The sequence below is a fragment of the Heteronotia binoei genome, chromosome 6, assembly GCF_032191835.1.
Source record: "Heteronotia binoei isolate CCM8104 ecotype False Entrance Well chromosome 6, APGP_CSIRO_Hbin_v1, whole genome shotgun sequence".
NCBI classification, from domain to species: Eukaryota; Metazoa; Chordata; class Lepidosauria; order Squamata; family Gekkonidae; genus Heteronotia; species Heteronotia binoei.
The window spans coordinates 78,718,021-78,746,012 of NC_083228.1; the positions used below are offsets into that span (position 1 = coordinate 78,718,021).

The 27,992-nt window shown below is 42.4% G+C and overlaps 1 protein-coding gene across 3 annotated transcripts in view; it reads left to right on the forward strand.

The window, feature by feature from the left end:
* Positions 1-598: 598 nt before the first annotated feature.
* Positions 599-27,992, forward strand: part of R3HCC1L (R3H domain and coiled-coil containing 1 like) — a 40,882-nt gene continuing 13,488 nt past the window's right edge. The window contains exons 1-3 of one of the 3 annotated variants that reach the window (XM_060241851.1): positions 631-703; positions 4,565-4,718; positions 25,740-27,478. In XM_060241851.1, coding sequence (XP_060097834.1) covers positions 4,682-4,718; positions 25,740-27,478 — 1,776 coding nt within the window. In that variant the 5' untranslated portion in view covers positions 631-703; positions 4,565-4,681. The other 2 variants (XM_060241852.1, XM_060241853.1) reach the window with 2 other exon arrangements.

Here is a 27,992-nt window from a genome sequence, read left to right on the forward strand (position 1 = left end):
CATTATTTGAGCATATATAGGATCTTTCCAGCCTAGAGATACCAGCCTCCGCGTGGGACCTGGAGATTCTCAAGAACTGCATCTCATCTCAGACTGCAGAAATCAGTTCCTCAGAAAATGGATGCTTTGGAGGGTGGACTCTATGGCATTGCACCCACCCTACTAAGGTCCCTGTTCTCCCCAGGCTCAGTTCCTAAATCTTCAGGAGTTTCCCAACCTGGATCTGTTGCCCACCACGCCCACCCCACCCGTTCCCTACTAGTGAGGAACTGGCAACCTTAAATCATTGCTACAGCAAACTACAAAGCAGTCCGGACATTGTGTGAGATTCAAGAAAGGAAAGCTTTCTAGGCTCCAGTAAGTCACAGGGCACGATTAGTCAGGACGAAGGGTCCCAGCATTTTATTTCCCTGGATGCATGCGTGAGACTGCGTGAACCTGGATGACCGGCCTGGAGAGTGGTGGGAGCAGCATAGATACGACTGGAGAAAGTGAATCAGAAGTGGGGAAAATAGGCTGACAGAGGGCTATCAGCTCTATCTCCCCCTTGAAGTCTTCAGGGGCTTCCTCCGTTTTTTTCTAGAGACGAAGAGACTACAATTCCCAGCGGCCCGTGCGGCAAAAGGGGCGTAGACAGATCGGGAGCGGGAGGAAGAGGGGAAGACGGAATCGGCTGAGGCAGCGCGAGCCGGCCCAACGCCTGGTAACTGGCACCCCCCACCCCACTCCCCCGCTTTACTGTGAAGGGTCTGGATTTGGCTTCTTGTTTCTCTTCCTTTCTCTGTTTCTTTAGACCTGACTACTCTGATGTGTCTCCCTGGAATGTTCACTCTAACCCTCCCTCCCCCTCCGTGTCTGGTCGTTGCTTCCCACCAACCGTTCTGTGCCCGCCTCTGGCTAGGTGGTCAGGTACTTCATATGCCAGCAACAAGTGGGTAGCGGTGACTTTTTTTTTTTAAGAAGGTGCTGGGACTACAATGCATATATTCTTGGGAGCCCCACATTCCGACTAAAAAGACCTGAGCTGTAGTTCGCGTGTAGCGTTGTGGGCTTGTTTGCCGTTAAGGGGGATGCGTTCTGTTTTCAGTGTTTTTTGCAGTTGACTATTTTGCATTAAGCGTCGGGCTGTCCAGGCGTCTCCTTTTAAGTGGCTGTGATATGTGACTGTTGTATTTTCGTAGTACTTCCTTCCTTCACAGTATTTTGTTACTGCCGAAATGTGGTTGTCTCCCTTCCCCTTTAAAACAATTAATGCAGACCTGTACCCTGTGGAATACTTCTGTGCCGGTGTTGCAGACCCTTGCTGGATAGTGCCTGTGACATAACTGCCAGTGAGCAGCACTGTGCTTCACTCTCTTACATTTCCCCTGTTGTGAAAGAGTTCTTTTTAAAGCTGACAAAAAAAAAAAGGAAGTGGTGGGGCAGTGATAGTGATATTGCGGGCACATCTCCCTTTCCATTAGGGGGAGGGGGTGCATAGTGTGGTACTGTATACTTGTTGGTCTGATGGTCAGACTATGCAGCATGTTTTTAAGAGTTGCTTTCCCTACACCCACACAGCAGTGGTGAAGAATGTTGCTTTAAAAGTCTCCAAGGCAGGGTGGAGGGCTCCTGCCCCCCCTTTTCTATTTTCTTGGAAACCTAAATAGCTGGGGAGGAAAAGTTTTCTGCTGCATTTTGGAATAGCATGCACATTTTCCTCTCCTTCCATGGGCCCAAGTCAAGTTGGGTCCTCAGAGACTTTTAAAAGTATGTTGTGTGACTGTAAGGAAAGCAAGTTGTTAAAAGTAATACCATGTAGTTTGGCCCTGAGTATGTTAACGCCTGGTCTGCACTACTAACTAAAAGGAGACTGAAACTACAGCTGTGACATTCACAACCCTCCCAAAGCAAAAGATTGCTACAAACAATGCTCTGGTTCTGACAAATCTTAAGGGAAATAAACATATTTCCTTCCTTTATTAAGGCACAATAGTTCAGAATAATATTTTTCCAATGATAACTCTGTTAACAATGGAGCAATGCTTCTATATATTATATAACACCCCCCAAGTACTGAAAAAGCCTTTCCATCAGTATCATGCCTCAAGAGGAAAAGCATTCCACAGTTGCGATGTGGGTGTCAAGAGTGAATCTGCATCTGTCATTTGTTCTGTTTTGGTGTACAGCTGGTAAATTAAGAGGAAGCTCTTAGTTTGCAATGAGGTATAGGGGGAATAAGTAATCCCAGAACTTCGTGGTTTGTAACCAGTATCTTAATTGGTGCCTGGAAGACAATATGAAGCTAATCTAGATACCATAAAACTGGTAAAATATGCTTGTAATGCATTACTGTTACTTAAAAAAAACTCACTTCATTCAGGCACCTAAATTTGCTGAACAACTCTCAACAGAACCACCACAGAATGTATTCGAACAGGCTAGCCCTACATATTTTTTCTTTGAGTGTTATGACCACTCTGTTCCTTTAAAAATTCTTTACATTTAAGTCTATTGAGTAAGCTTACATTACATGTCGGATTTAAAAACTTAGTTTTTTCTCTCCATAGCAAGAGAATTTATTTGAACTTTCTGTGGTTATTAATGCCCTTTTGTGTGAGATGTGAAAGCATGTCCACTTTAATAAGTAATGGATATGTATAATGGACAGGCATTGAAACTCCCTGTGCCATTCTGCATGCCTTTCTCATTCACTCAACCTACTGTACATCCTGACTCCTCTGCCACTTGGAAGTGGTTTGGAAGACTAATAATCTGAAGCCCTGACCTGGATGGGCCAGGTTAACCCTATCTCATCATATCGGAAGCGATGCATGTAGTTGGCCCTGGTTCATATTTGGATGGGAGACCACCAAGGAAGGGTCACAAACACAGAGGCAGGCAATGGCAAACCACCTCTGTCTCTTGCTTTAAAACACTGAGGGGTCACTATATAAATCAGATGGCACTAGACACTCTTCCCACCAGGAGTAATCTGAAAATCTCCTTTTCTTTTTAACAGATGAATAACAGCCACAACTTGAATTATATAGTATACGGAGCTGGTATCCCATTTAGTTGCTAAATCCCTACCTCTCTAGGAAGACCCTTTCCAAATGTATAAAAGGGCAAACCCATACAACTGTTCTCTTAAAAGTGAATGCTACATGTGGATAGTGGATGAATTTTTTAAAGGATCAGATGGTCCTTCATTCCTGTTTATTAGACTCTATCTTGTTCCAAAGACCCATCTTCTTTTAAACAGTTTTTGAATGCTCCTTATGTGGTTTCCCTTAGTGCAGGGGTGGGGAACAGTGGCTCTCCAGATGTTTTTTGCCTACAACTCCCATCAGCCCCAGCTATTGGCTATGCTGGCTGAGGCTGATGGGAGTTGTAGGCAAAAACATCTGGAGAGCCACTGTTCCCCACCCCTGCCCTAGTGTGAGCTCAAACAGGATTTTGTACTCCTGATTGGCATCTGATGCTGCATTTGGGGAGGCATATCAATGTCACCCAATCTTTTTACTCCCCACCCCTTTCCCTGTACACATCGGCATGGAACAATTTATGCGAGTAGTAGCTGCACTTCTTTGGGCAAGATGGATGATCCATGGAAACTGCTGGGACTTTATTGAATTACAAAGAGATTCTGTTTGTCAGAGCCCCTGCAGGATGGAAGTTATATGGTATCCCTCATTACTGCGCTGCACCTCCCTCCTTTCCCGATGTGCATGCACTCCCAGGCATTCGATGCCTCGTAAAACATATACCCTTCATTCCTGGCCACCAGGCTGCGTTTTTCATTGTCTCCTGCCACTGCACACCATAACTGCCATTCTTCACGGGTCGTGCTTCAGCTTTTTTGTGTTGTTCACATCTGCTGCTGCTGGTGACCAGCTGTGATGGGCCACTTTCTACAATAGTTGTATTTGTATTCTATTGGGATTTAGAGGACAAGAGATATAGGGACTGATCCCAGGGTCTGGGACTTTGAAGCATTTGCAACAACATTTCGTGGTGTGAGCAAGCTTTTGAGCTTCACAGCATTCTTCCTTATTCAGGAAAAAAAACTATGCAGAGCTGTTCTGGGTGGTCAGGGAAGGAGGTGGACACCTCCATTGCCTACTGTGACAGTTTTGCTCAGCACTTTGCAGATAAAACCTCTTCCATCTGTTCCAACATGGCTTCTGCATTAGCAGTGACAGGGTCAGATAGTGCCAGGGTGCTGACTTGTCCAGTTGTTTGGAATATTTTTCAGTTTATTAGTCTCATGATTTGGACAGAATCTTTGGAAGTTTGAGGCCTACAATCTGCCTGTGAGCTGGCATGGTGTAGTGGTTAAAAGCAGCATACTGTAATCTGGAGAACTGACTTTGATTTCCCCATTCCTCCACATGAAGCCTGCTGGGTGACCTTGGGCTAGTCACAGTTCTCTCAGAACTTTTCTTAGCACCACTTACTTCACAAGTTTACTGCTGTGGGGAAAGGAAGGGAAGGTGATTGTAAGCCACTTTGAGATTCTTTATGGTAGAGAAAAGTGGTGTATAAAAACCAATTCTTATCTTGTATGACGCTTGCTCTTCAGAGCTATTTAAATCTTCTGGGGAGAAGCTGGCTGACTGGGACCAAGAGAGGGAGTGATCATCGCAGCCTTGAAACAGGCTGTGGTTCATCCAGTACTAAAGAAACCTACCGTGGACCCATGAGATGTCAAGAATTAACAACCAGTCTTGAACAAGGTGATGGAACGGGTGGTGGCTAGAGAGCTTCAAGCTTTGCTGAAGGCAGTGAAGTGTTGAAATCTTTTCCAGTCTGTTTTTAGGCTTGGTTATGGGACTGATCATCCTTGGTCACTCTGGTAGATGACCTGTGCTGAGAGAAAGACTAGAGGGAGTGTGACTCTGGTGATTCTTCTGGAACCTTCAGCAGGTTTCAGTACCATCAGTCATGGAATCCTTCTGGACCACTTTTCTGGGCTGGGATTGGGAGGCAGTGTTTTGCAGTAGTTCTGGTCCTTCCTGAACAGTAGATTTTAGAAAGTGGTGCAGGGTGACTGCTGTTCAGCTCCTTGGACTTCTGTCAGTGGGGTCCTGTAAAGTTCCATCTTGTCCCCTATGTTATTTAACATCTACATGAAGCACTGGGTGACAGTATCTGGAGATTTGGGCTAGGTTGTCACCAGTTTGCGTGTTTCATCATCATCATCATCATCATCATCATCATCATCATCATCATCATCATCATCATCATCATCATCATCACATTTTATTTGTATCCCTCCCTCCCCGCCGAAGCAGGCTCAGGGCAGGCTCAGGGTGTTTGCAAGCTATCATCTAAGGATAATGTTTTACATATCTGATTCAGTGGATTCTAATCCATGGGAACTTCTGCGATAATATGTTAGTCTTTACAATGCCATGATAATTGCTTTTGCTGCAACAGACTAATATGACTGTTTGGAACATTAAAACTGTATATGTACATTTTGTTGTTGTTGTTCAGTCAAGTCCAACTCTTTGCAACCCCATGGACCAAGTCACATTGTACATTGTATTTCCATAAACCAAATTTCCACTATATTCTTTAAATGCAATTCAAATATGTGCATCTCTTTTTAAAATGTATCACTTCTGGCTTGTTGGAAATGCACATGAGCAATACAGCAAGAGGGAATACACAAGAATGTATTGGAATAATGAAGTTTTGGGAAAAACATAATAGCTAAAGGGAGTCCATCAGTGGGACAGCAAGTATAGAGTCTTGTTTACATTCATCTTTTCAATATTTTTTCAGCATCTGGCTCAAAAGTTACTTTGCAAAAATAGCCAGAATTCTGAAAGGGGATTGGTGAACTCAGTTTTCTGATGAGTGAAAACTTTGATGGTGCAACTCATATTTTTAATTGGATTTATGAAGGGAGGATTGGGAGAGTCAAGTGGACATCTTTTAGCATTGTGGTTGTGCTAAGAAAGAGGAGTACAGCAGGTGATGCAGCTAGCCAATTGCTCTTAATTGAGTCCTTTCAGAGTCCCTTTTTAAAAACATATTCTTGGTGAGTTTATATGGACCCTCCTCGCTACAGGAGCTACTTCGTACTGTAGAGAGACCTAATGATTGCCAAATACCACTGTCTGAGAACTTGACTGAAGTGAAGGGGAAGGGAGGAGCTTGCCTAGTGATTCATATAGGGGATGTTGTACATGTGAGGGGTCATATGAGTTGTCAATTCATCACAAGGGATGTCACTTCCTTTTGCCTCTACCTCTTTGATCCTCCTCATGTGCCCCACCAATTCCATCCAGTTTGCAATGGGCAAAGCTGATCTTAGTGATCATGAGTGCATCCTGTCTGTCATCCCCCCTTCCTCTGGGGTGTGATGTTTCTGCTGCCTGAAATAGCAGCAGGTCTTTCATCATTGTCAGCTCATCTCCAATTTGCTCTCACCCTGTGTCTCTTTCCAGGTTTCTGTCCCTGCTGAATGTCTGCGTTTCCCCATCTCTGCAAGCTGCGCCTTGCCCGGCTGAATCGTGTTTTATTTCTAGCCTCGCTTACTTCCTTTGAATTATTTCCTTGCTCTCTCAGCTCTTTGCTGCAAATTCCCCTTTAGTGTCATCTGCAAATGTAATTGTCAGGCATTTGGAAATAAAATTTTGGGAATCTTTCCCTGAAGTTCAGTCACATTGAATTTTAATGCTGTTTCTCCACTCAGTATCTTTTTGATGGCAATTCTGATAGAGTCAATCTTGTGCTCTTTTAATCCTGGTTGCCCAGATCACCCATGATCCCATCACTGTCTAGATGTGTTCATTTTTTTTTGTTCTCGTCTCTTTTTTATACTTTATATTGATGTGAAGCTTGGCAGCAGACTTTCTCAATTGCACAGCTATCTTCTACTGAAAATCCAGACAGAAGTGTCTATGTGGGGGATCTGGAAGAGGAGCTAGCATTCCAAACTGTTTCTTAGACCCCCCTAAACAGAATTCCATTCTTTTTACCAACAGCTAACCAGGTTGCTGTAATTCAGCTGGCCAAACCTGTTTCTACTGGATGTGTGTCACTGTGAGGTACTAGACTTATATGTAAGAGCATAACAGCTTTTTTTCCCTCACAAGGTCATTCTTCTCTCCTTATTTTTCTGGTTCAAGGTGGATTTAAATAATTTTATTCCTGCTGGATTCCTTGTTAATTCCTTCTCTCTTTATTTATTGATGTGTTCTCTAGCAGGGCCACTGCCCTTGATATATCTGTAAAATCCTGCCTAATTTCTTTAGTCCTTTCCGTCAGACATTAATTCATTCTCCTTTGTTGCGTTGTCCCTTCCATGCAGCTTTCTAAAAATGCCATTGATTCGAAACCCAATTTTACTGAGGAGCTGTAGATCTGCTGAACTGTTTCACCAGACCTAAAATGTGGAGAAAATGAGTGAATTATTTCCTCTTGTGACTTCATAAAAGGGTGTTGCGTTTGGATACTTGGGAGTCTTGAAAATGTGATTGATTCCCTCTTTTTTGTGTTCTGAGGAAAGAAGTGTGGAGTGCATGATAGTTTTTAGAAAGGGGTGCAGGATTATATAGCATCAGTTGATGAACAGAGCCAAAATAGATACGAACTCATATGGTGCTGAATTCCTGGGCTAGGGGAAGATATTTATTGTTTAGTCTATGGGACTGGTCTGCCATTCAGCTGTCTGGATTCAAGGCTATTCACTGACCTAAGGTGCATGGGGATCCCAAAAATGCAAGTTAGTGTGGCAGAGTTCTGAAGGAAATGCTTCTAGTTTGCTGGTTCTCAGGCTTTTGTTACTGAAAGTACTTAACATATGATCTCGATAGGCTCATCTTAGATCGCTGTGTGTGAGGGATTTTATAACAATCATAGTGCCTGTCATTGCATTAGGAGAGGTTGAGCCCAGGCCAGCCTTTACTGTGCAATAGAGATCAAAGGGATGGGGCTTGCCACTGTGGCTTGTGCTGGAACCCAGCTGATGGGTTATGTCTTGGTTTGTGTGCTTGGTGCTAGAGAATGGAGTGGCATAGCAGTGGTCCTAGACTGGCTGCATAGCTTTGCATGTGGTTAGTGATGGCATTCACCAGGACAGCTGGGTGCCGGTTGCAAGCAAAGTCTAGGCAGCGGCTGCAATACTTAATCAAAATTCCTTTTCTCCTGTAATGCTGTGCCAGTCTCAGGAAAAGCAGTTATGTTAATGAATAATCCATTGGCCCAACTGTTAGAGGTTAATTATCATTGGGAATCCCTCTGGTTTGTAACAAATGAGGGGTTTTGTGTGTGTTGTAGGGGGTGCATAGGGGAACTCAGGTGTTAAGTATTTGGGGCCATGGGGGACTATATATCTTGCTGGGGGTAGTTAGGGTTTTCATGAGAATATGCAAGTTACGTTGTAGCTCTCCAGCACATAATAAGAGACCTGGAGTGAATGCTGTGAGGCTTCATATTTCTTTCACCAAGGTGCTCCCGCTGAGGGGGAGTCACTCTAACCATGTGCCTGAAGACTAAATGAGTAGAGCTTTCCAAGGGGCTTTCTAATTTGGGTTGTTTGGAGTCTCCTTGCACTTCTCTCTTTTTTATGAGCGTTATTATTTTGTAAGAAATGCCCGTTATGCAGCAGGCGATAAAGAGTGACATTGTGCGTATATGAGTGCTGAATGACACCTGGTGCTGTCCCACAAGGGCACTTCACTGCTCCCCAAGCACCAATCCAGAACAGCTCCTACATAGCAAAAGCAAGTGGATAACGGGATGTGTAGGCAGATGTTTTGTGGTCAGTGCTGAGCCTGAGGAGGGTGGCAGCAAATTCCCAAGGGCCAACAGCAGGACTGGTGTAAATTCTGCTTTCTCAGTGCTGTGGGGGCAAAGAATATTTGGCATTGTCTTCCTTTCACTGCCCAGCCCAAGGGACTGCTGTTTTTCTCCTGTGATCAAGGCTTTAAGGTTAAATATTCTATTGATGGAATTATGGATTGAGTGGAATCGGAAACCTCAAAGGCTAAAAATACAGTTTGCTGCCAGGAAACAATCCAAGCTGCTGAGAGCTCATGGGGTGCCACTTCAGCCCTTACAACTGACTGACTGCTCATGTGGTAGAGGGCTCTGTTCTCAAGGATTAATCTCTTTCCATCCTTAGTGGGTTTTCCCAATCTATCCCCCCATGAATGGTGTTCCCCTAGCAGTGGCTACTGCTCTCTGTTGTACCCAGCAGTTTCTGGAATCCCATTTGCTACTGCCGAGACTGGCTCCTTGGCAAGATTATGTTCTAGGGATGGATTGCAAAGGTAGTGGAACAGGATAGGACTATTTTGTATGTAGTTTGTTTGATTTGGACTTTCTCTGGAAGTGCTGCTGGATTACTTTTGCCTACCTGTTGCCAGCATATCCCACTAAGTCACTTTGTACTTATGTTTCTTAGTTAGCTCAAGTTCTTTTTTCCCTCCACTTTCTACTCTACCTTTAGAGTAGAACTGCAACAGCAAAATAAGGCACATGGGTTCCCTCTGTGAATGTTGGCAGCTCCTGCATGAGTTCTAAATATTTAACTATTAAAACATTTATATCCTATTTTTGTGCTGTCAAGCCTTCAGAGACAGTTTACAACATAAAATCAGTACTGTAAAATCCAAATATATAATCCAAAAATTAAAAATCCCAGTGTGTCTGCATTTCTCCATTTCTTCCTAGATTGAGGCAAATAACACAGTTGAATCATGAAGTTGGAAGGTACTTCCAGGGTCATCTAGTCCAACCCCCTGCACAATGCAGGAAATTCACAAATACGCCCCCTCCCCAAACATAACATCCCCAGTGACCCCTACTCCATGCCCAGAAGATGACAAAAACCTCCAGGATCCCTAGCAAAACTCGTCTGGAGAAAAACTGCTGACTGATCCCAAAGTGATGAACAGCATTCCCTGGGCATGTAGGAAAGGGTAACAAGAACTAGGCACTGATGCAACCCTTCCTGCTCTGCCTTTCATGATCTGCCTAATTCACCAACTCAGCATTACTGTCAGATGGCCATCTAGCCTCTGCTTAAAATCCTCCAAGGAAGGAGAACCCACCACCTCCCGAGGAAGCCTGTTCTACTGAGGAACCACTCTGTTAGGAAGTTCTTACTAATGTTCAGCCAGATACTCTTTTGATATAATTTAAGAAAGTAAGAACATAAGAGTTTAAAACAATTTTATTGGTATATGGTAATAAGTCTACATCTTACATCTTTAAAAAAACCTTCTTTTATCTACCCCATATTTCTACCCACCCCTTCCCCCGTTACTTGACCCCCGCCGGTGTTATTTACTTAAAATGCAAATATTTAAAGGTACCCTTAACTGTTAAAACAAAAATTTATATTCTTCTTTTTAAAACTTAATCATTACCAAAGATGGTCCAATGTCCTTTTATTTTCCATTCTTTTTCTACATATCTTCTAAACTTTTTCCATTCCGTCTTAAAAACTTCTAAATCATAGTCTCTTAATATGCTTGTTAATTTATCCATTTCACTCCATGTCATAACTTTTATAATCCAATCCCATTTCTCTGGTATTTTTTCTTGCTTCCACAACTGCGCATACAATGTCCTAGCGGCTGAGAGCAAGTACCAGATTAAAGTTCTATCTTTTGGAAATTTTTCCATTTGTAGTCCCAATAGAAAAGTTTCTGCAACTTTGTTAAACTCATATCCCAAGATCTTAGAAATCCCTTTCTGTATCATCTGTCAAAACATTTTAGCTCTTTCACAAGTCCACCACATATGGTAGAAAGAACCTTCATGCTTTTTACATTTCCAACATCTGTCTGGTATCTTATTATTCATCTTTGCCAATTTTTTAGGAGTTATATACCATCTATACATCATCTTAAAACAGTTTTCTTTAATACTTTGACATGTTGAAAGTTTCATAGAGTTCTTCCACAAATATTCCCAAGTTTCCATCTGTATTTATTTACATTAAATCATTTGCAATTTTACTACTTCATCTTCTGCAGACCATTGTAAAAGTGATTTATATACTTTTGAAATTAATTTATCATTGTCTCCAAGCAGAACTTTTTCCAATTCTATTTGCTCTTTCCTTATTCCTTCAGTTTTAATATTCTCCACCAAGCTCGTTATTTGTTGCATTTGAAACCAATCATATTTATGATTCAACTCTTCAGCAGTTTTCAGTTCTATTTTGCTACTTTGTATTTTTAATAATTGATTATATGACAACCACTTTTCTTCGCCTATCTCAGCTGTTATTTTTATTACTTCAGCTGGCACTATCCATAACGGTCTTCTCTCATCTCCATATTTCTTGTATTTAATCCATGTATTTAGCAAATTATTTCTTATATAATGTTGAGAGAAAAAACCATCCATCTTCTTTTTTCCATAATACAAATATGTGTGCCAGCCAAATTTATTTCCGTGACCTTTCAACACTAAAAGTTTTTTGTTTAACAACGTTATCCATTCTTTCATCTACACTAAACAAACTGCTTCCTGATATAATTTTAAGTTCGGCAGTTGAAACCCACCTCTTTCTTTTGCATCGGTCAAAATTTTCATTTTAATCCTCTATACATATACATATATATATATATATGTTCACTCGATACATATAGTCATACATGTTTTTAGACTCTTCAGGGTCTAAAGGGTCAACAAGGTGGAATCATATACATTCATTCTGCCTTCTACCTCCTGCACTTTCTTAGATGTTTCCTCAGTTTCCTTTTTGAGATCTTCCATATCTTTTTAAATCTCTGCAATAATTTTTTTCCGATTCATTTATTATCTCTCTTACCCCTTTCATCATTCTGGCCTCCATTGCCTCCAATTGGTCCTGCATTTTTTCCAATGAAGTAGCCCTTGTACAGGGCTGCTTGTGTTCAGACATTTAAAAAACAACGAAAATTTGGACCTCACCAATCTCCAATTCGACTATCAGATTCAAAAGAGTAGGACTTGCTCTTTATAACAAGCCCAACTTCGCCATCCTCTGAGCTCCCAAACTCAAGATATTTATTTTTAAAGTTTTTAAATCTTCCAAAATGGCAGTCGCGATTTTTTACTGCTCCTTACAATTTTTCTCCCCTTTTAAAAACATTCGAGGTCCACACAAATAATATGAACAATAGTATTTAACTTCTTACCCTCTTCTCAGTTAACTCCAATAATTTTTAATGTCCCGAATTCTTTAAAAACATTGTTTTTATTTTGACCTCCCAGCAATGGCCGCCGATGTTTCTCAAGGGTAGTAAATTCCTAAAGTAGGTTTTCCTTCCTCTACTTCCTGCTTTTGTTGCCACAAAGTCTCATTCACACTGGTAAGGAAATCTCACAATACTTGACGTACTTCCTGTCTTGCTTGAATGTGCTGCAGGTCTGTAACGATGGTGCTCTTTTTTCAAAACCGCAAGTAGACTAAACAATAAATTCCTTTCCACTTTTTAGCACTTTTTTAACACTGTCTTTTATATTTATAAAGTCCAAATTTCACCTCTTCCTCCCCTCTTCTTCCAGACTTTCTAGATTTTCCTTTCCCACCTTTTAAATTTATTCCATTAAGCTGTAAATAGTTCCAGAATGAAAGATAGTAATTTGTACCTTCTCTTCCAATTATCCAAGTTCTCACCAGTCTTGCAAAGCTTTAGATGTTTAGCAGTGTCCAAGAAGGTTAGGATCCGGAGAACCCTCAAAGCCTCAAAGGAGCCCCCCCTCGGGACTCCTTTTTAGCCAAGGTAAACCTCAAAGTTTCCTGTGCATATCTTGGACTAATCTCTGACTGAGAAAAGTAGGCAGTAGGCATTAAATTGCCTTCCACTACCCCGAACAGAAGTTCCAGCCTGTTCCCGTTATGAAAAGCAGCTCAGCTCGACATTTTCCTCCCCCGGAAGTCCACAGAACATAAGAGAAACCATGTTGGATTAGGCCAGTGGCCCATCCAGTCCAACTCTCTGTCACACAGTGGCAAAAAAAATAAAAATAAATTATACACACACACACACACACTGTGGCTAATAGCCACTGATGGACCTCTGCTCCATATTTTTATCTAACCCCCTCTTGAAGCTGTCTATGCTTGTAGCCACCACCACCTCTTGTGGCAGTGAATTCCACATGTTAATCACCCTTTGGGTGAAGAAGTACTTCCTTTTATCCGTTTTAACCTGACTGCTTACAATTTCATTGAATGCCCACAAGTTCTTATATTGTGAGAAAGGGAGAAAAGTACTTCTTTCTCTACTTTCTCCATCCCATGCATTATCTTGTAAACCTCTATCATGTCACCCCGCAGTTGACGTTTCTCCAAGCTAAAGACCCCCAAGCGTTTTAACCTTTCTTCATAGGGGAAGTGTTCCAAACCTTTAATCATTCTAGCTGCCCTTTTCTGCACTTTTTCCAATGCTATAATATTCTTTTTGAGGTGCGGTGACCAGAATTGCACACAGTATTCCAAATGAGACCGCACCATTGATTTATACAGGGGCATTATGATACCGGCTGATTTGTTTTCAATTCCCTTCCTAATAATTCCCAGCATGATGTTGGCCTTTTTTTTTTGCAATTGCACACTGTCTTGACATTTTCAGTGAATTATTTACCATGACCCCAAGATCTCTCTCTTAGTCTCTGCCAGTTCACATCCCATCAACTTGTATTTGTAGCTGGGATTCTTGGCCCCAATGTGCATTACTTTGCACTTGGCCACATTGAACCTCATCTGCCACGTTGACGCCCACTCACCCAGCCTCAACAGATCCCTTTGGAGTGCCTCACAATCCTCTCTGGTTCTCACCACCCTGAACAATTTAGTGTCATCTGCAAACTTGGCCACTTCACTGCTCACTCCCAACTCCAAATCATTTATGAACAAGTTAAAGAGCACGGGACCCAGTACTGAGTCCTGCGGAACCCCACTGCTTACCGTCCTCCACTGAGAAGACTGCCCATTTATACTCTTTGCTTCCTATCCACAAGAGGACCTGTCCTTTTACTCCATGACTCTCGAGCTTTCTAAGGAGCCTTTGATGAGGAACTTTATCAAAAGCTTTCTGGAAGTCAAGGTAAACAACATCTATTGGGTCTCCTTTGTCCATATGTTTGTTCACCCCCTCAAAGAAATGCAACAGGTTAGTGAGGCAAGATCTTCCCTTACAGAACCCAAGCTGAGTCTTCCTCAATAACCCGTGTTCATCAATGTGCCTACTCATTCTGTCCTTGATAATGGTTTCTACCAACTTTCCTGGTATTGAAGTCAGACTGACCTGTAATTTCCGGGATCTCCTCTGGAACCCTTTTTAAAGATGGGGGTGACATCTGCTACCTTCCAGTCCTCAGGAACGGAGGCAGATTTCAGTGAAAGATTACAGATTTTTGTCCGAAGATCCACAAGTTCAACTTTTAGTTCTTTCAGAACTCTTGGATGTATGCCATCCAAACCTGGTGACATTAGTTTTTAATTTGTCTATTAATTGTAGGACCTCCTCTCTTGTCACCTCAATCTGACTCATGTCTTTCAACACCCCTTCCAAAATTAGTGGTTCTGGAGCGGGCAAACACTTCTCATCTTCCACAGTGAAGATGGAGGCAAAAAATGCATTCAGCTTCTCAGCCATTTCCCTATCCTCCTTCAGTAATCCTTTTACCCCTTGGTCATCCAAGGGCCCCACTGCTTCCCTGGCTGGTTTCCTGCTTCTAATATATTTGAAGAAATTTTTATTGTTGGTCTTTATGTTTTTTGCAATATGCTCCTGCCTGATCACAGTCTTGCATTTGATTTGCCACAGCCTGTGTTCCCTTTTATTAATCTCACTTGGACTAGCTTTCCACCGCTTAAAGGAGTCCTTCTTTCCTTTTACAGCTTCCATTACTTTGTTTGTTAACCATGCAGGCCTTTTCTTATACCTGTTTGTGCCTTTCCTAACTTTTGGTATATATTTTATCTGAGCTTCTAGGATTGTAGTTTTCAATAGCCTCCAAGCTTCCCCAAGTTTGACTGTATTTACCTTTCCTTTCAATTTCCTCTTTACATGCCATCTCATCTCAGAGAATTTACCCCTTTTAAAGTTAAACGTGGTTGTGCCAGTCTTTTGGGGCAACTTTCTATTTATACAAATGGTGAAATCAATAACGTTATGGTTACTGCTCCCAAGCGGTGGGATCACTTTTACATCTCTCACCAAGTCTTGGGCATTACTTAGGACCAAATCCAGGATCGCCCCACCCCTGGTAGGTTCTGAGACCATCTGCTCCATAGCACAGTCATTGAGAGCATCAAGAAACTCAATCTCTTTCTCTCGACCAGAACATATATTGACCCAATCAATCTGTGGGTTGTTAAAATCACCTATTACAACATAGTTTTTACGTTTAGCCGCTATCCTTAATTCTTCCATTATATTATAATCGTCCTTTATCTTTTGATTTGGTGGGCGATAACAAACTCCCATAGTTAAATTTCCTTTTGGGCCCTCTAGTTCAACCCAAAGCATTTCTAGAAGGGAATCTAATTCTCTGACCTCAACCAGTTGGTTCTGGTCTGACCTTCTGGAGCAACAGAAAACAATTCTGCACCATCCTTCAAGTACTTGTAGATGGTGATTATATCACCTCTCAGTCATCTCCTCTCCAGGCTAAACATATCCAGCTCCTTCACCCTTTCCTCAGAGGACTTGGTACAATTTCAACATGCAGGGCAGGGGTCTGGATACGTTGGGGTTTGTTTCCTTCCCACAAACCAGAATTCTAAACCAGGATTAAATCATGGTTTAGAATTCTAGTTTGTATTCAGAAAACTATCTCCAATATGCCTAGACTCCTCCATTTGGATGTTTCAGCAAATCTGGAGATTGAAGGCTTTGCAAACCTGCAGGATTTAAATTGCACTTTTGCATGATGGGAGGCAATGGGGAGGCTGTGAGCTGGCAGACAAGTCTGTGAGTTGTGGAAATAGACAAAGGTGGGGTAATGGTGGGTGCAGAGAAGGGAATGCTATGCAACAAAGAAAAAAGGGGTAATGTGGGGTCTGCGGAGAGAGGTCTGTGGACTTCAGAAAAAGATGAGTGGGGTCCAGGGAATCATAGAACCATAGATTTGGAAGGGACCTGCAGGGCCATTTAGTCCAGCACTCTGTATAGTGCAGGAAGCTCACAAATACCTCCCCCCCACGCCCCCAGTGACACCTGCTCCACCAGGAAGAAAGGAAGAAACCCTGGCAAAACTGGCCTAGAGAAAAATTGCTGCCTGTCCCCAAAGTGGTGAATAGCATTTCCTGGGCATGTAAGAAAGGCCCTGAGAACTAAGCACTGATGCAACCCTCCTTGTCGTGATCTGCTTAAGTTCACAGAATCAGCATTGCTGTCAGATGGCCATCTAGGCTCTGTTTAAAAACCTCCAAATGAGGAGTCCCCACCGCCTTCCGAGGAATCCTGTTCCACTGAGGAATCGCTCTGTCAGAAAATTCTTCCTAATATTTAGTCAAAAGCTTTTGATTTAATTTCAACCCATTGGTTCTGGTCTGACCTTCTGCGGCCATAGAAAACAAAGTTGCAGAAACACCTGTGACTGGAGAAACAGAAGGGGGCATACAACTGAGAAAGGTACAAATACAAAGGAGAGAAATCTATACAAAAGGGATTTAGGCTGCTCTGTGATACACAGAGAGGAGGAAAAGTTTGCTGTGAGATACATAAACTGGGAGTTGGAAAATAATTTATTTTTAAAAAACACAATGAAAATTGCTTTTTCTTTACTTGACATATACATTGTTCGTGAGTTGGTAGTAGTGGCCCTAAAAGTAATTATGAGTTATGTATCTCTGCTCTGAAAGATGCCTGCTTGAGAACCATCAGTGTTCAGCTTTTGCTTTGGGCTTTGTAGCCCTGCTCAGTCTGAGAACTGCCTTGTCTCCAGAACTGCCTTTAAAAAGGTAGTTATAGCAAGCATTTTTGTTACTTGTGTGGTTTTCAGCTTCCGTATCCTGCAGTGTGGATTATGGGATTCAGTGTAGAACTTAGGACAGCAAGTTGGAAGTTACGTTGCTCAGTGTAGTGTGAAAAGGAGACACGCCAAGGGACACTGATTCAATCCTCTGAGCATGAAATGGGTTGGTGCCGAGGCGTGGCGGGGGGCATCTGATGGAGTGTGTAATAGACTGCAGATGCAAGGGAGATAACAAAACCTGGAAAATAAAATTTGTGGGCTGCAGTTCCTCCCCCCCCCCAAAAAAAAACAAAAAAGAAACCTCTGCAGACTTTGCCGCAGTAGCCATTGTCTAGTTATCTTGAGCATCATGATCAAGGCCTCTTGAGATAAGTACAGGAGTAGAGTTCTGTTGGATCACAGCAAGGGTCTGTCTGGTCCAGCATTTGTTTTCCAGCAGTGCCCAGTTAAATGCTTTTGGGCATTCCACATTTTTCTTCATTATCTATACCCTATTTTAATTCTATCCATCTGTGTCATGTCTTCCCTTAATTGTCTCTCCCCCCACCCTGCTAAAAGCCCCAAATGGTTTAGCTGTTTCTTGTAGGGAAGATGCTCCTACTTTTAACCATTTTGGTGCCCCTCTTCTGCAACTCTTCCAGCTGTATGATTTCTTCTTTGATGTGGGTGACCAGAGCTGTACAGTTTTGCCATTACTGTCAACAGAATTAATTCTGACACTTTGGATTAGCATAGCCCTATGCTTTACACAACAAACACACTTCATGGTGTGTTTCTATATAAGGTATGGGCATTACACACTCATGTAATGTATTCTTCGAATATTCTTTTGTGTAGAGTGGAGAACCCTGATTGGACTAGGACTCCCAGATATATTTATACAGGTGTGTGGTGTTCATATAAAACAGTCATGTTTGTTTGCAAGGAGTGGAACTTCCCTGTAGATGATGGGACATGGATGCTGGAGGATGTTGAACAGGCTGCAGATTTTGACAGGAAAAAGGCCTCCATAGGAAATATACATAGCTGTGGTTCTTCTGACCATGACATGGTGCCAGCTTTATGAAAGACTAAGGCAGTCTGACAGTAGTGGCTGCAGAAGAAGAAACATTCAAGAAGACTGGGTTAAACAAGAAGATTTCGGCTCGGTACAGGAATAATTGCTTAAGTCAGAGGTCTGTGACCTGTGGCTCCAGAGCCAAATTTGACTCACATGAAACCAAAAATAGCTCTTTACAAAAGAAAATGAAATATTCAAGTTAAGGTACATTACATTGGAGGGGTAGGTGGAGGTGCTAGAATAGCCAATATGTGAAGGGAATGGCCAGCAATGATTTTTATGGGACTAAAGTGCTTTACAGATTGAGAAATGATAGATGTGAACAAGTGCCAAGAATTCAAGTGTGCCTGTTTATGCCAGTGCATTGAAACAGTTGTTCTGGATGTTCCTGGGTATTTTAAACAATTTTTTTGTGAAACTTCTTGTGTGCTACTTCTTAATAAAAGACTTGCAAAACCCAATGTTTGGGCTGCAGAAACTTTATGGATTATTAATCAACCTGTCACTTATTAGTATTGTTATTATGCAAATACATTTTCTTATGCTGACCCTTATGCTGATCTTTTGCTCTGACTTTCAGTGTATTTTAGCTCTTTAGTGATAAAAGGTTACTGATCCCTGGCTTAAGTGGTATCTAGGTCAGAGAAAGCTGACCAGTATTCTTCTAACTATTGTATTCTCCATACAGTAATCCAGGATTGGAACAACCTCATGGCTGGTCACATTCTATAATTAGGTTGGCGTCCTCTGGCAGAAAGGGCTTCTTAGGTATGGAGGATATGCAGTTAGTGATATGAGATTGCTGATGGGAGAGGGGGCCTGAGGAGCAAATGTGCTTTCTGAAAGATCCCCTAAAGTGACAGATTGCCAGGGAAATACACTGCAGACTCGTTGCTTCTTTTTCTTTATGAGTGAAATTGAATTTTTACCATACCTTGATTAAGGTAAGCAGGGGGTGACTAGGGGCCTGATAAGTTGCTTTGGGAATCAGATCTATGCTTCAGTTGGCTACCTCCAGGCTCCAGTGTAAGTGATCGGAAAGTTGCCAGTGATCAAAAAACTTGAATCAGAGCTTCTGTCCTTAAAATGTGTTGTGTTCATTGGGGACTGTATATCTGGGCTTTTTGGTATTGAGTCTTGAGCTCTCTCATGCACTGCAGTCACGTATTTTCTTTATCTCTGTGATCATCAAGACTAAAAAGCATTGAACAGAACCTGAGACCCCCTTTGTTTCAATATCTGTGACTGTAAAAGCAGCATTGAAATTGGCAAGTGTCAGCAGACTAAGATAATAAATGTTCCCAAATTCACTGTTACTATTATGCCGCTGAATTGTGGCTAGCTTGAGAGCAGGTCTGATAAACTTTCAGTTTCTGAGAGCTGTTGTAAAATTTTTAGGAAGTAGTTCATATAAAGCTGAGAAAACATTTAAATCCTTTGAAGTCTGCATCAAATTTTTAGGAGCCCAAGCAGATTCCTGGGCTTTTTTCTGCCCTTTTTGAGAGGCTGTTTCCCATTATTTGTTGCATTGGCCACCTGACCTGGCTGTATGGTCTGAATGCAAGAAAGTGCTCCCTAGCTATAAGAAAAATTGCAACAGAAAAAGGATACTCTCCTTTCTTTGCATCTAGTAGGGGTGGCTTAAGGCAAAGAAATCTTCTATTGCAAGGGTGTGTCCTTGAGGTATTTTATGGTTTTATGATTTTATGAACACAACTGTGTTGGTGGTGGAGGAAAATGTCAAATTTCAGCCAACTTATGGTGACCCCATAGGATTTTTAAGACAAGAGACATTAAGAGATGGTTTGCTGTTGCTTGCCTTTACGTAGCAACCCTGGACTTCCTTGCTTGTCTCCCATCCAAATACTAATCAGGGCTGACTCTGCTTAGCTTCTGAGATCTGGTGAGATTGCACTAGTCGGTGCCATCCAGTTTAGGGCATAGCTGTATTAGAGGCAAGGAAAGCCAGAGTGGATTGTGGCATGGTACACTTGTGCTGTGAGGGGTGAAAGCAGCTAAAGGGATGGCAGGGAACTGATTGTGGTATGTAAGTTAGGTGAAAGAACTGGAACTCCGTGGCCTGCCCCCCCAGCCACCCAACAACCTCTGTGGACCTTTAAGTTAGGTAATTATATTGAAGGTGATATTCAGTAAGCATCCCACTTGCTGCAGTGTTGGTACAGGCTTTGTATGGGGGGGTGTCCCAGCTTCTGAGGGTTAGCCTTTCCATTCTGCTGGGCATGTAGAAAACTACTTGGTGGATCCTCAGTTGATGGCATTTGCAACCCCCTCACCCCCTCCCTCTGAGGCAGGAGGACATCTTGCAGGTGATTCCTAACCTTTCAGGGAGGCAGAATAATTTAGATATTCAAACATCTGGGTAACGGTTTCCATAATACTAACTTCAGTCTCCTGCAAGTATAGATATTAAGTATGCTGCTCAGTTCTATGTGTATCACTCAGCTGGTCCCAAAAGGTAACAAACAGCAGTGTTTTTCTGTGTACTGTTGCCCTTCAGAGCTGCAGTGGAGTTTGTTGGCATGAGAGATTCTCAGAGCGCCCAGCTAGCCAAGCACAGTTTCTCATTCACAGTGGGTGTGGTTGCTTGGAAAGAAATAGATTGTACTTTGTTCTGAAAAATGACTCCTCCGAGCTGGAGCTGTCTTAATGATACGTTCTCTTCTCGCAGAGTCAATAAAGATGAAGGGGACTATTCTGCTGGTGAAATTAGCTTATTGGAGAATGGAAAAGATCCAACAGCTCTGTCCGCACCTTGGTTAGGAAATAGATTGGACTGTTTTCTGGCCTTTAAAAAGAAATCTGTTAAAGTTTGCCCCTTACCCCAGGGGATGTTGTCTTGATACCCATACTGTCTTGTGCTTTGAAAAGAGCATGTTGTGAATTGTCCAGAAAGCTTTCAGCACTATTCTAGTTTAGTTTTCCAAAAAGTGATCCGGGCCTTAGAGAAAAGCTCCTATACTTCTCAGGAGGGCATGGAGAAGGATTGTATCCACCATCCTCATTACTGAGGCTAGCAGACCACTACTTCTCTAGTGAAAGCCTAGAGCACTTTTTGGGGTAGAACAGGTATCTTGGATTGTATTTGGTATGTCAGTCCCAGCATAGTTCAATGAGGGATGTGGGGGCAGATGAAGTAAGGCTTACCCCAAACTTCCTTTGGCCTAAATATTGAATCAACAGGCATCCCTGATCCCTTGATGTATTCTCTAGGCAGTTTCCCAAAATGCAAGGCATTGCAGCTATGGTACTGAGCAGAATTTAGACTGAATTTAGGCAGTAGGCAAGTATTCTCTGGCACAAGTTATTGATGGATCTCCCTACCTCCTTTCTGAACTACGATTCCTGCTTCCTAGGTATATTCACCTTTGTGATAAAAATTAGATTGATAGAAATGCTAAACATCTAGTTGTTGCTTCTCCTGTCTTTGGGGTTGAGTGTTTGTACTGTATCATGTGCAACGCTTCTGTGTAGGTATACCTGTCCTCCGGATTCTATGCTGTCTGCATTGCACTTAGTAAGGAGGGATCTGTTTTCAGTTAAGGGGAGGGGAAAGGAGAGCAGAGCAGGGAGGGGAAGGCAAACAGAGCCTAATGCACCGGAGGTGCCTCGGAAATGAGAACCTTGGATGAATTCCTGGCCCTATTGATTGGTGTACAGTTTATGCATCCTGACATTCATAATCTTGGTCTGCTGCTGATGGTCCAGATTAATGGGCCCAGAGGCTGTCCATCCGTCACTTCCCATTAATTACCAGAGAGGTGTTTTTCCAGTGATTTACCTGACAGTGGGGCCATGATGAATACCCCTAAACAGAGCGGGCAGTGATTAATCTTGTGGCCACACCCTTCCCCAACTCTTCCTTCCCCCCCAACCGCAGGACAGACCCCCAAGCCATCTGTCTCCATAAACATGGCCTGATGCATATTTATGGGGGCCTGGTGCCTGGCAGATAGCAGCTTCTCTGTTTGTGCCAAAGCTTATGAAGAATAAATCTCTTTGGCACAAGGGGGCTGCAAATACATGGGGCCTCAGGGTGCCAGTTATAGTCAAAGGTCCTGCGGTTTGGGGTTTGGAGGAAAGGGTCAACGGGGTTTGAATAAGAGGAAGCAAATGTGTCCAAGTATTTGTAAGAGGCCTGAGAGCCAGGATTCCTGAATTCTGTTCCTTCCATTGAGAAGGTACTGGTTTCTGGCGATTAGTACAGCAAAGCAGAATTCTCAGGTGACCCTTCCATCCCTTGAAGGTAGTGAGGTTTAGGGGGTGGAGCCTGGGCTCCTCATTGTTGATTCTTGCTCTACATCAGCAGAAGTTTAATGAATTATAATGCAAGCGCTAGGATGCAATACTTCCTAGTTATTAGCTCAACCTTGTTTCTGATTTGCTGCACTGTGTACATTTGGCCTTATATTGTTAGATATTTCCAGTGCTGATCAAGAGGGCTTCTTGACTTAGGTGGTATGAGGCTGAGCACTGATTTCCAAAGAATGGGTACAAGCTGGATGCATAGCAGTTGCTCACACTGTTTGTACAGTGCAGCTAAGTCATCTACCAGAAGAGCAGGTTGTCCTTATAGGAGTCAACCCTTGGTTTTTGTTTGTTTTCCTCATTGTTTTCCCTTACATTTCTAGTCTATTAAGCTTGTGAGGTGTTCTTCTTGAAGGCAGGACCTCTGGCATAATCTGCTGTTCCTGAGAATAAGCTTGAGTAATTCATTTGCCCATCACTCACTTATTCATACTAGTTCAGTATTATCTCCTCTGACTAACTCTTTTTCTGGGAACTGGAAAAAGTCACATAGTAGTGAAACAGGATCAAAAGGTACTGTATTAAGCATACCACGTGTATGGAAGAGGCGTAAATTTATTCTGTCACACATGTCCTCCTGTGAGCATCATTCTGTACGATGGGCCTCTCTCAGTACAGACATGAATCTCTCTTGGTTTTGGATCTATGCAAAGGTCATTTTCACAAGGCATGATGGAACATCTAGTCATATCAGGCATCCTGGTTTGAAGCCCATTGGATTGGAAAGTGCTTGTGGGAAGGTGCTGGTGATAGCACATGTGGAATGCCTAGTGCAGTTTCTTCTGTTCAAGCTTTATGGGCATTTGAACCTTAACGTAATGCTTTTTGGAGGATTATATATTTTCAGAAGTATAGCTAAGAAGAGATATAGTATGATTAGCATATATTGTGAATCTTTTACTTCTTGGTTGGTGGGAGCTTAAATCTGTGCCTTGTCAGTTTAGAATTTATATACTGCATTTATTGCGTATCCATGTCCATGGGAACATGATTGCAAAGAATAGAAGGTACAGCATAGCCTGTTTCTTCCAGCCATTTCATGAAGTTTCTGCTATAGCATTGAGTTTGGGCATTTGGTGTTGAAGAGAGGGTTATGGAGAGGCTTACTTTATTTTTCTAAGCTTTGAAGGCTTTATTAATTATCTTAATGAATTCCTATGGAGATAACAAGGCAGAGTTTATTGGAGCTTAGTGCTATTTTTTTCTTGGGATGTAGTTCCTGGATGGTTCCTTATTCAGATCATCTGTGACTTTTTGCAACTCACCCTGATTTCTCTGTGTTCAAAGTACACAAGCATGAAGTAACCTGGACTCTTCTTTCTGGGTACTTGTTCTCCAGAAACAGAATTTTGATAAATCTCTTGGCTAGGAATTAATAGTGGACTAAGCTTGCATTTTAATCTGTTGTAGCTAATTCTGTTCAGCTTGTTTATCTTCAAATGTTTTTGACCTACTGTGATTGGATGTGAAAAGTTGTGTAGTTATCAGGTGGGACACAAAGATGGAATAGTTAGGGAAGGAATGTCTGATGTTCTGTCAGTAACACCCCCCCCCCCACATGTGCTTCGAAGAATGTTAAGCTTATGGCAGTCATTTCTGTGATTCCCTGAAGAGGAAAAATTTACTTAGGGCTAGAGATGTGAAGGTTTGAAGAAAGGGACCTTCACATTGCAACAGGTCTTGAAGCCACTGGTGTCAGGGTGCTGATGCTGTGGAGAGAGCAAGCTTATTCATGTCAGTCTTTGGGAAAAAGCAAGGACAACTTTCTATCCAGGATCTAAAAGAAGTCTGTAACAATGCCTCTTTTCCTGTCTTGCACCTATTGCAGAGCTACTGTGGCTTAATTGGATGTGACTGCCTTGCTTTCTGGGAAGCTCAGTCTGAAATGCATTTAAGGACAGAAATAGATAGGCACAAAGGAGACCGATGCTATCAAAACCTGATGCATGTACTCACACAACCTATTGTAAGTAACTAAGGGTGTGTGTCTCCTTATATGGGCTACATATGTGCCAGCTGTCTGCCTAACGTATTTCTGATGCAAGTTATATGTACTTACACAGTCTGTTGATCAAAAAATAACTTACGGAGTGTCTCTTCTTGTATGTCACATATGTCTGCCTCACATCATATTTTTTCTGCACTATCTTTAATGATTGTAAAACTCTTGTGACTTATTAATGGGTCTTTTTAGCCATAGCATCAGTGATATGGAATGTTAGGGCTCAGGAGCTTGTCTTTGGTGCCAGCCTTTAGGGAAAGCTTTTTTGTTAAAGGTGATGGTAGCAAATGTTGTGTTTTTAGTGATAGCCACTTATGAGCTGGTTTTCATAATCTGATGGGAAAATATTTCATTTTTTATTCTTTTTGTATGATTTACATGACTTCCATGGGCCCTCTGTTGATGGGGGAGAAGGTGGGTATATAATTTAAATGAAAAGATAATCTGAATGCGGAGGTGTTTGGGATGCAGAATCAATCTTCAGAAAAATATTTGATGCAAAGGTCGATTAAATATAAACAGAAGACATTCAAATAGCTATAACTATATAACCATAATTGTCTTATCTTTGAAAGATCCAGCACTGACACAATTAAGGGGCCTGCTACATTAAAAGTGCATTCTAGCCCTCATGTTTGAAAACACCAATCTGGAAATATGAGTAAAAGTAAGGTGCCCCTATTAAGAGGGTTGCCAGTTCTGGAGATTTGAGGGATGGGGCCTGGAGAGGGAGGAGTTGGGAAAGAGAGGGACCTTGGCAGGGTATAATGCACCCTCTTAAGCAGCCATTATCCAGGGGAATGGACCTTGGTCATCTGGAGATCAATTGTAATGACAGGAGATCGCCAGATGCCACCTAGAGATTGGAATCCCCAGCTCTTGAAGGCCAGTGGATAGTACTGGGTGTTCCATGCTGCTGGTGCTTCCTGGTCTGTGATTGGCAGTTCTCTTACCCTTTGCTCTAATGTATATTCAGCTAGTCTTTTAATGTCTGCTTTGTTTTCTTTATTCCACTTCACTGCTGAATCAATCTGGCTGCATTCACTGAAACCGTGAATCTTGGAACTGAAAGTAAATAAGTAAATCTACTATATGCAGACATTCTTGTGTTTTGAGCTCAAAATTTGGGTTTTGCTGTTGAAGAATACATGTAGCCATTGTTATGTTGTAGTTATAATAGCATATCTGCAGACATGTATGTACAAACAGACATTTCTTTTGCCCAGAGGAAGCTGCTATCTCAGCTAATTCTACTATTTGCCTTCTCTTTTTCCATGCACTTTTGTTTCGTAAGAAATGACAATTGGGGCCTTTTTCCATTCCAAGCTAAGCAAACTTCTCATATCTGCTGTTTCATGTCTCCCCATTATATGGATCATCACTGTTGGGTGTGGGCATTGAGCTGATTACTTTCCACTGTTACAGGTGTTGAAACCACTATGCAACCAGGTGCAGAGAGGGCCCGGATACGGCCCAAGAAACCAGACATGGCCCTGTATGTTCCCAGAGCACGGCGCGAAATTGCAGCATCAAAAACCAGCACCTTATTGGCAACCAAGAGAGAGGTGAATCATTGTCCATCAGGGAAGGAGGTCATTAAAGAACATGAAGCAAGGCCATCCAGAGACTGTAGAGATGCATTCCACCAGATCAGCTCAAATTCAAACATGCAGTACAAGGAGAGGCCACAGTCCCTACGTAAGCCCAAACCATACTTGTTCTTACCTTCTCCTGGATTCCTAAGCCAGACACCAGCATTACTGCCAAACACTGAAGTAGAGGAACCTCTTGAATGCGGCACTGTGCTCTCCACCAGCTTACTGGAGAGGATGGCCAGTCTTCAAATCCTACCAGGTGTCACTAGTGCCGACTGCACTGGGGAACAAAAGCATATATTTCCATCTGCAGGGCAAGGGACTTGCAGCATTGAGATGAGCCAACAGACAGGAGCATTCCTCCCAGACCAGGTAGGGCTGAGTGAGGAGAATGTGCTTCAGTGTGCTAAGGAGAGGCTCTCTGATCAGACAGAGATGAGTGAAGATAGTACACTGGCCAGCAAGGTTAAGCATCTGAGTAGATGTGATTTGAGATCATCTAGGGTAAGTGGGGATGCTATGTTTGAAAACTCAGGCAGAGAGGCCACAGGTAGCAGAGAGGTACGTAAGGATTGCTCATCAAAGTGTTCAGGTGAGAGAATATCAGATGAAGCAGACAGCAATAATTGCATTTTGAGGCACATTAGCAATACACATAGCACATGTAAATACATAAGCAACTGCAATCAGACAGAGATAAATGACAGTAGCACATTGGAATATACTCCCAAGAGAGTTCCAAATGAGACAGGCCTGAAGGAAGTTAGTGTGACTGAGGTTGCTGGCAGGAATGTCCTGGCTCAAGAGGAAGTGAGTAAGTATAGCACCCTAAAGCATGAAGAGAGCAAGAATGGCGCAAACGGACATGCAATTGAATACATGTCTGATCAGAACATTAATAATGTATCTAGCTGTGTGGATGAGAGCATGTTGACAAGCAGCATAGCAGTTAAGGCAGTCAAACAACTCTCAGGTTCCTCAGGGCTAACTGCAGGCTATAACTGCTTAGATGGGCACTGTGGGAGGCTGGATGTTCTGCCCAGTTGCATGTTCAAGGAGGGTGAACTGGGACAGGAGTGTGGCAATGAGAAGAGGGATGACTTCTCTCACCACATCTGCCAATGCAAGCCTTATGAGTCTGAGGCTTCAGTGACAGTAGGAGATGCCCCATTTGTTTTAGAAGATCAAAATTCAAATGGCAAGCACAATCCTGAGGCAAGATATTCTGCCAAGGGGGCTACCAGCTGCTTACCAGAATGTACCTCTAAGGAGATACAATTGTCAGTTGTGGGGGATCCCAAGAGCACACTGGACCAAGCAGAAGCACCCTTGGGTAGGACCTCAATGGAAGATCCAGCCCAGAAAGATATGGGCATCAGGTTACAGCATCTGTCTGGAGACAGGGCAGAAGGAGAAGCTGAACCAAGTGTGCCATCCATCTGGGAGGAGCCCGCTGGAACCAGTGTTGGTCCTGCTACACTCAGTGAGGATGGCAACATGGCAAATGAGAGCTGGGATTCTCTCTTCAATGATGATGGTGATTGCCTGGACCCACGGTTGCTGGAGGGGGTGAGTATTCTCTGTGGTCCTCTTCCAGAACTGAAGATCGTGAGACATTCACTTAGGAACTATGTGGATGTGGGAATGTGCTAGTTCAAAGTCAGGCCAATGCTTCTTTCATCTGAAATCTTCTTGATTAACTGTATCTCTTTGCTGTTTATAGATTAGGAATGCCCCCCCTGAAATGTATTTAATAAACATTGTGTTTAGAACTTTCAAAAACTCACAAATTTTAGACCAAAGTAAATACACAGAATTCCCAAATACTTTGCAACATTTTTCTATATCCATGAAGACTAGTAATTTATTTAAATATTTAATGAGAATTTTGGAATTTTGAAGAAGCCACCTCCATATTATGACATGCCAACGTGATGTATTCTCTGTAGATTTACATTCCCTTTGCTAGCTGTAAGGTGAGTGGCCCATGTACAACAAAGTCAGGATGAGTATGAGTGCTCACACAAAAGTCAGGATTAATTAATGTCCTGTATGGCTAGCTGCAGACAGAGTTGTAGAGCCC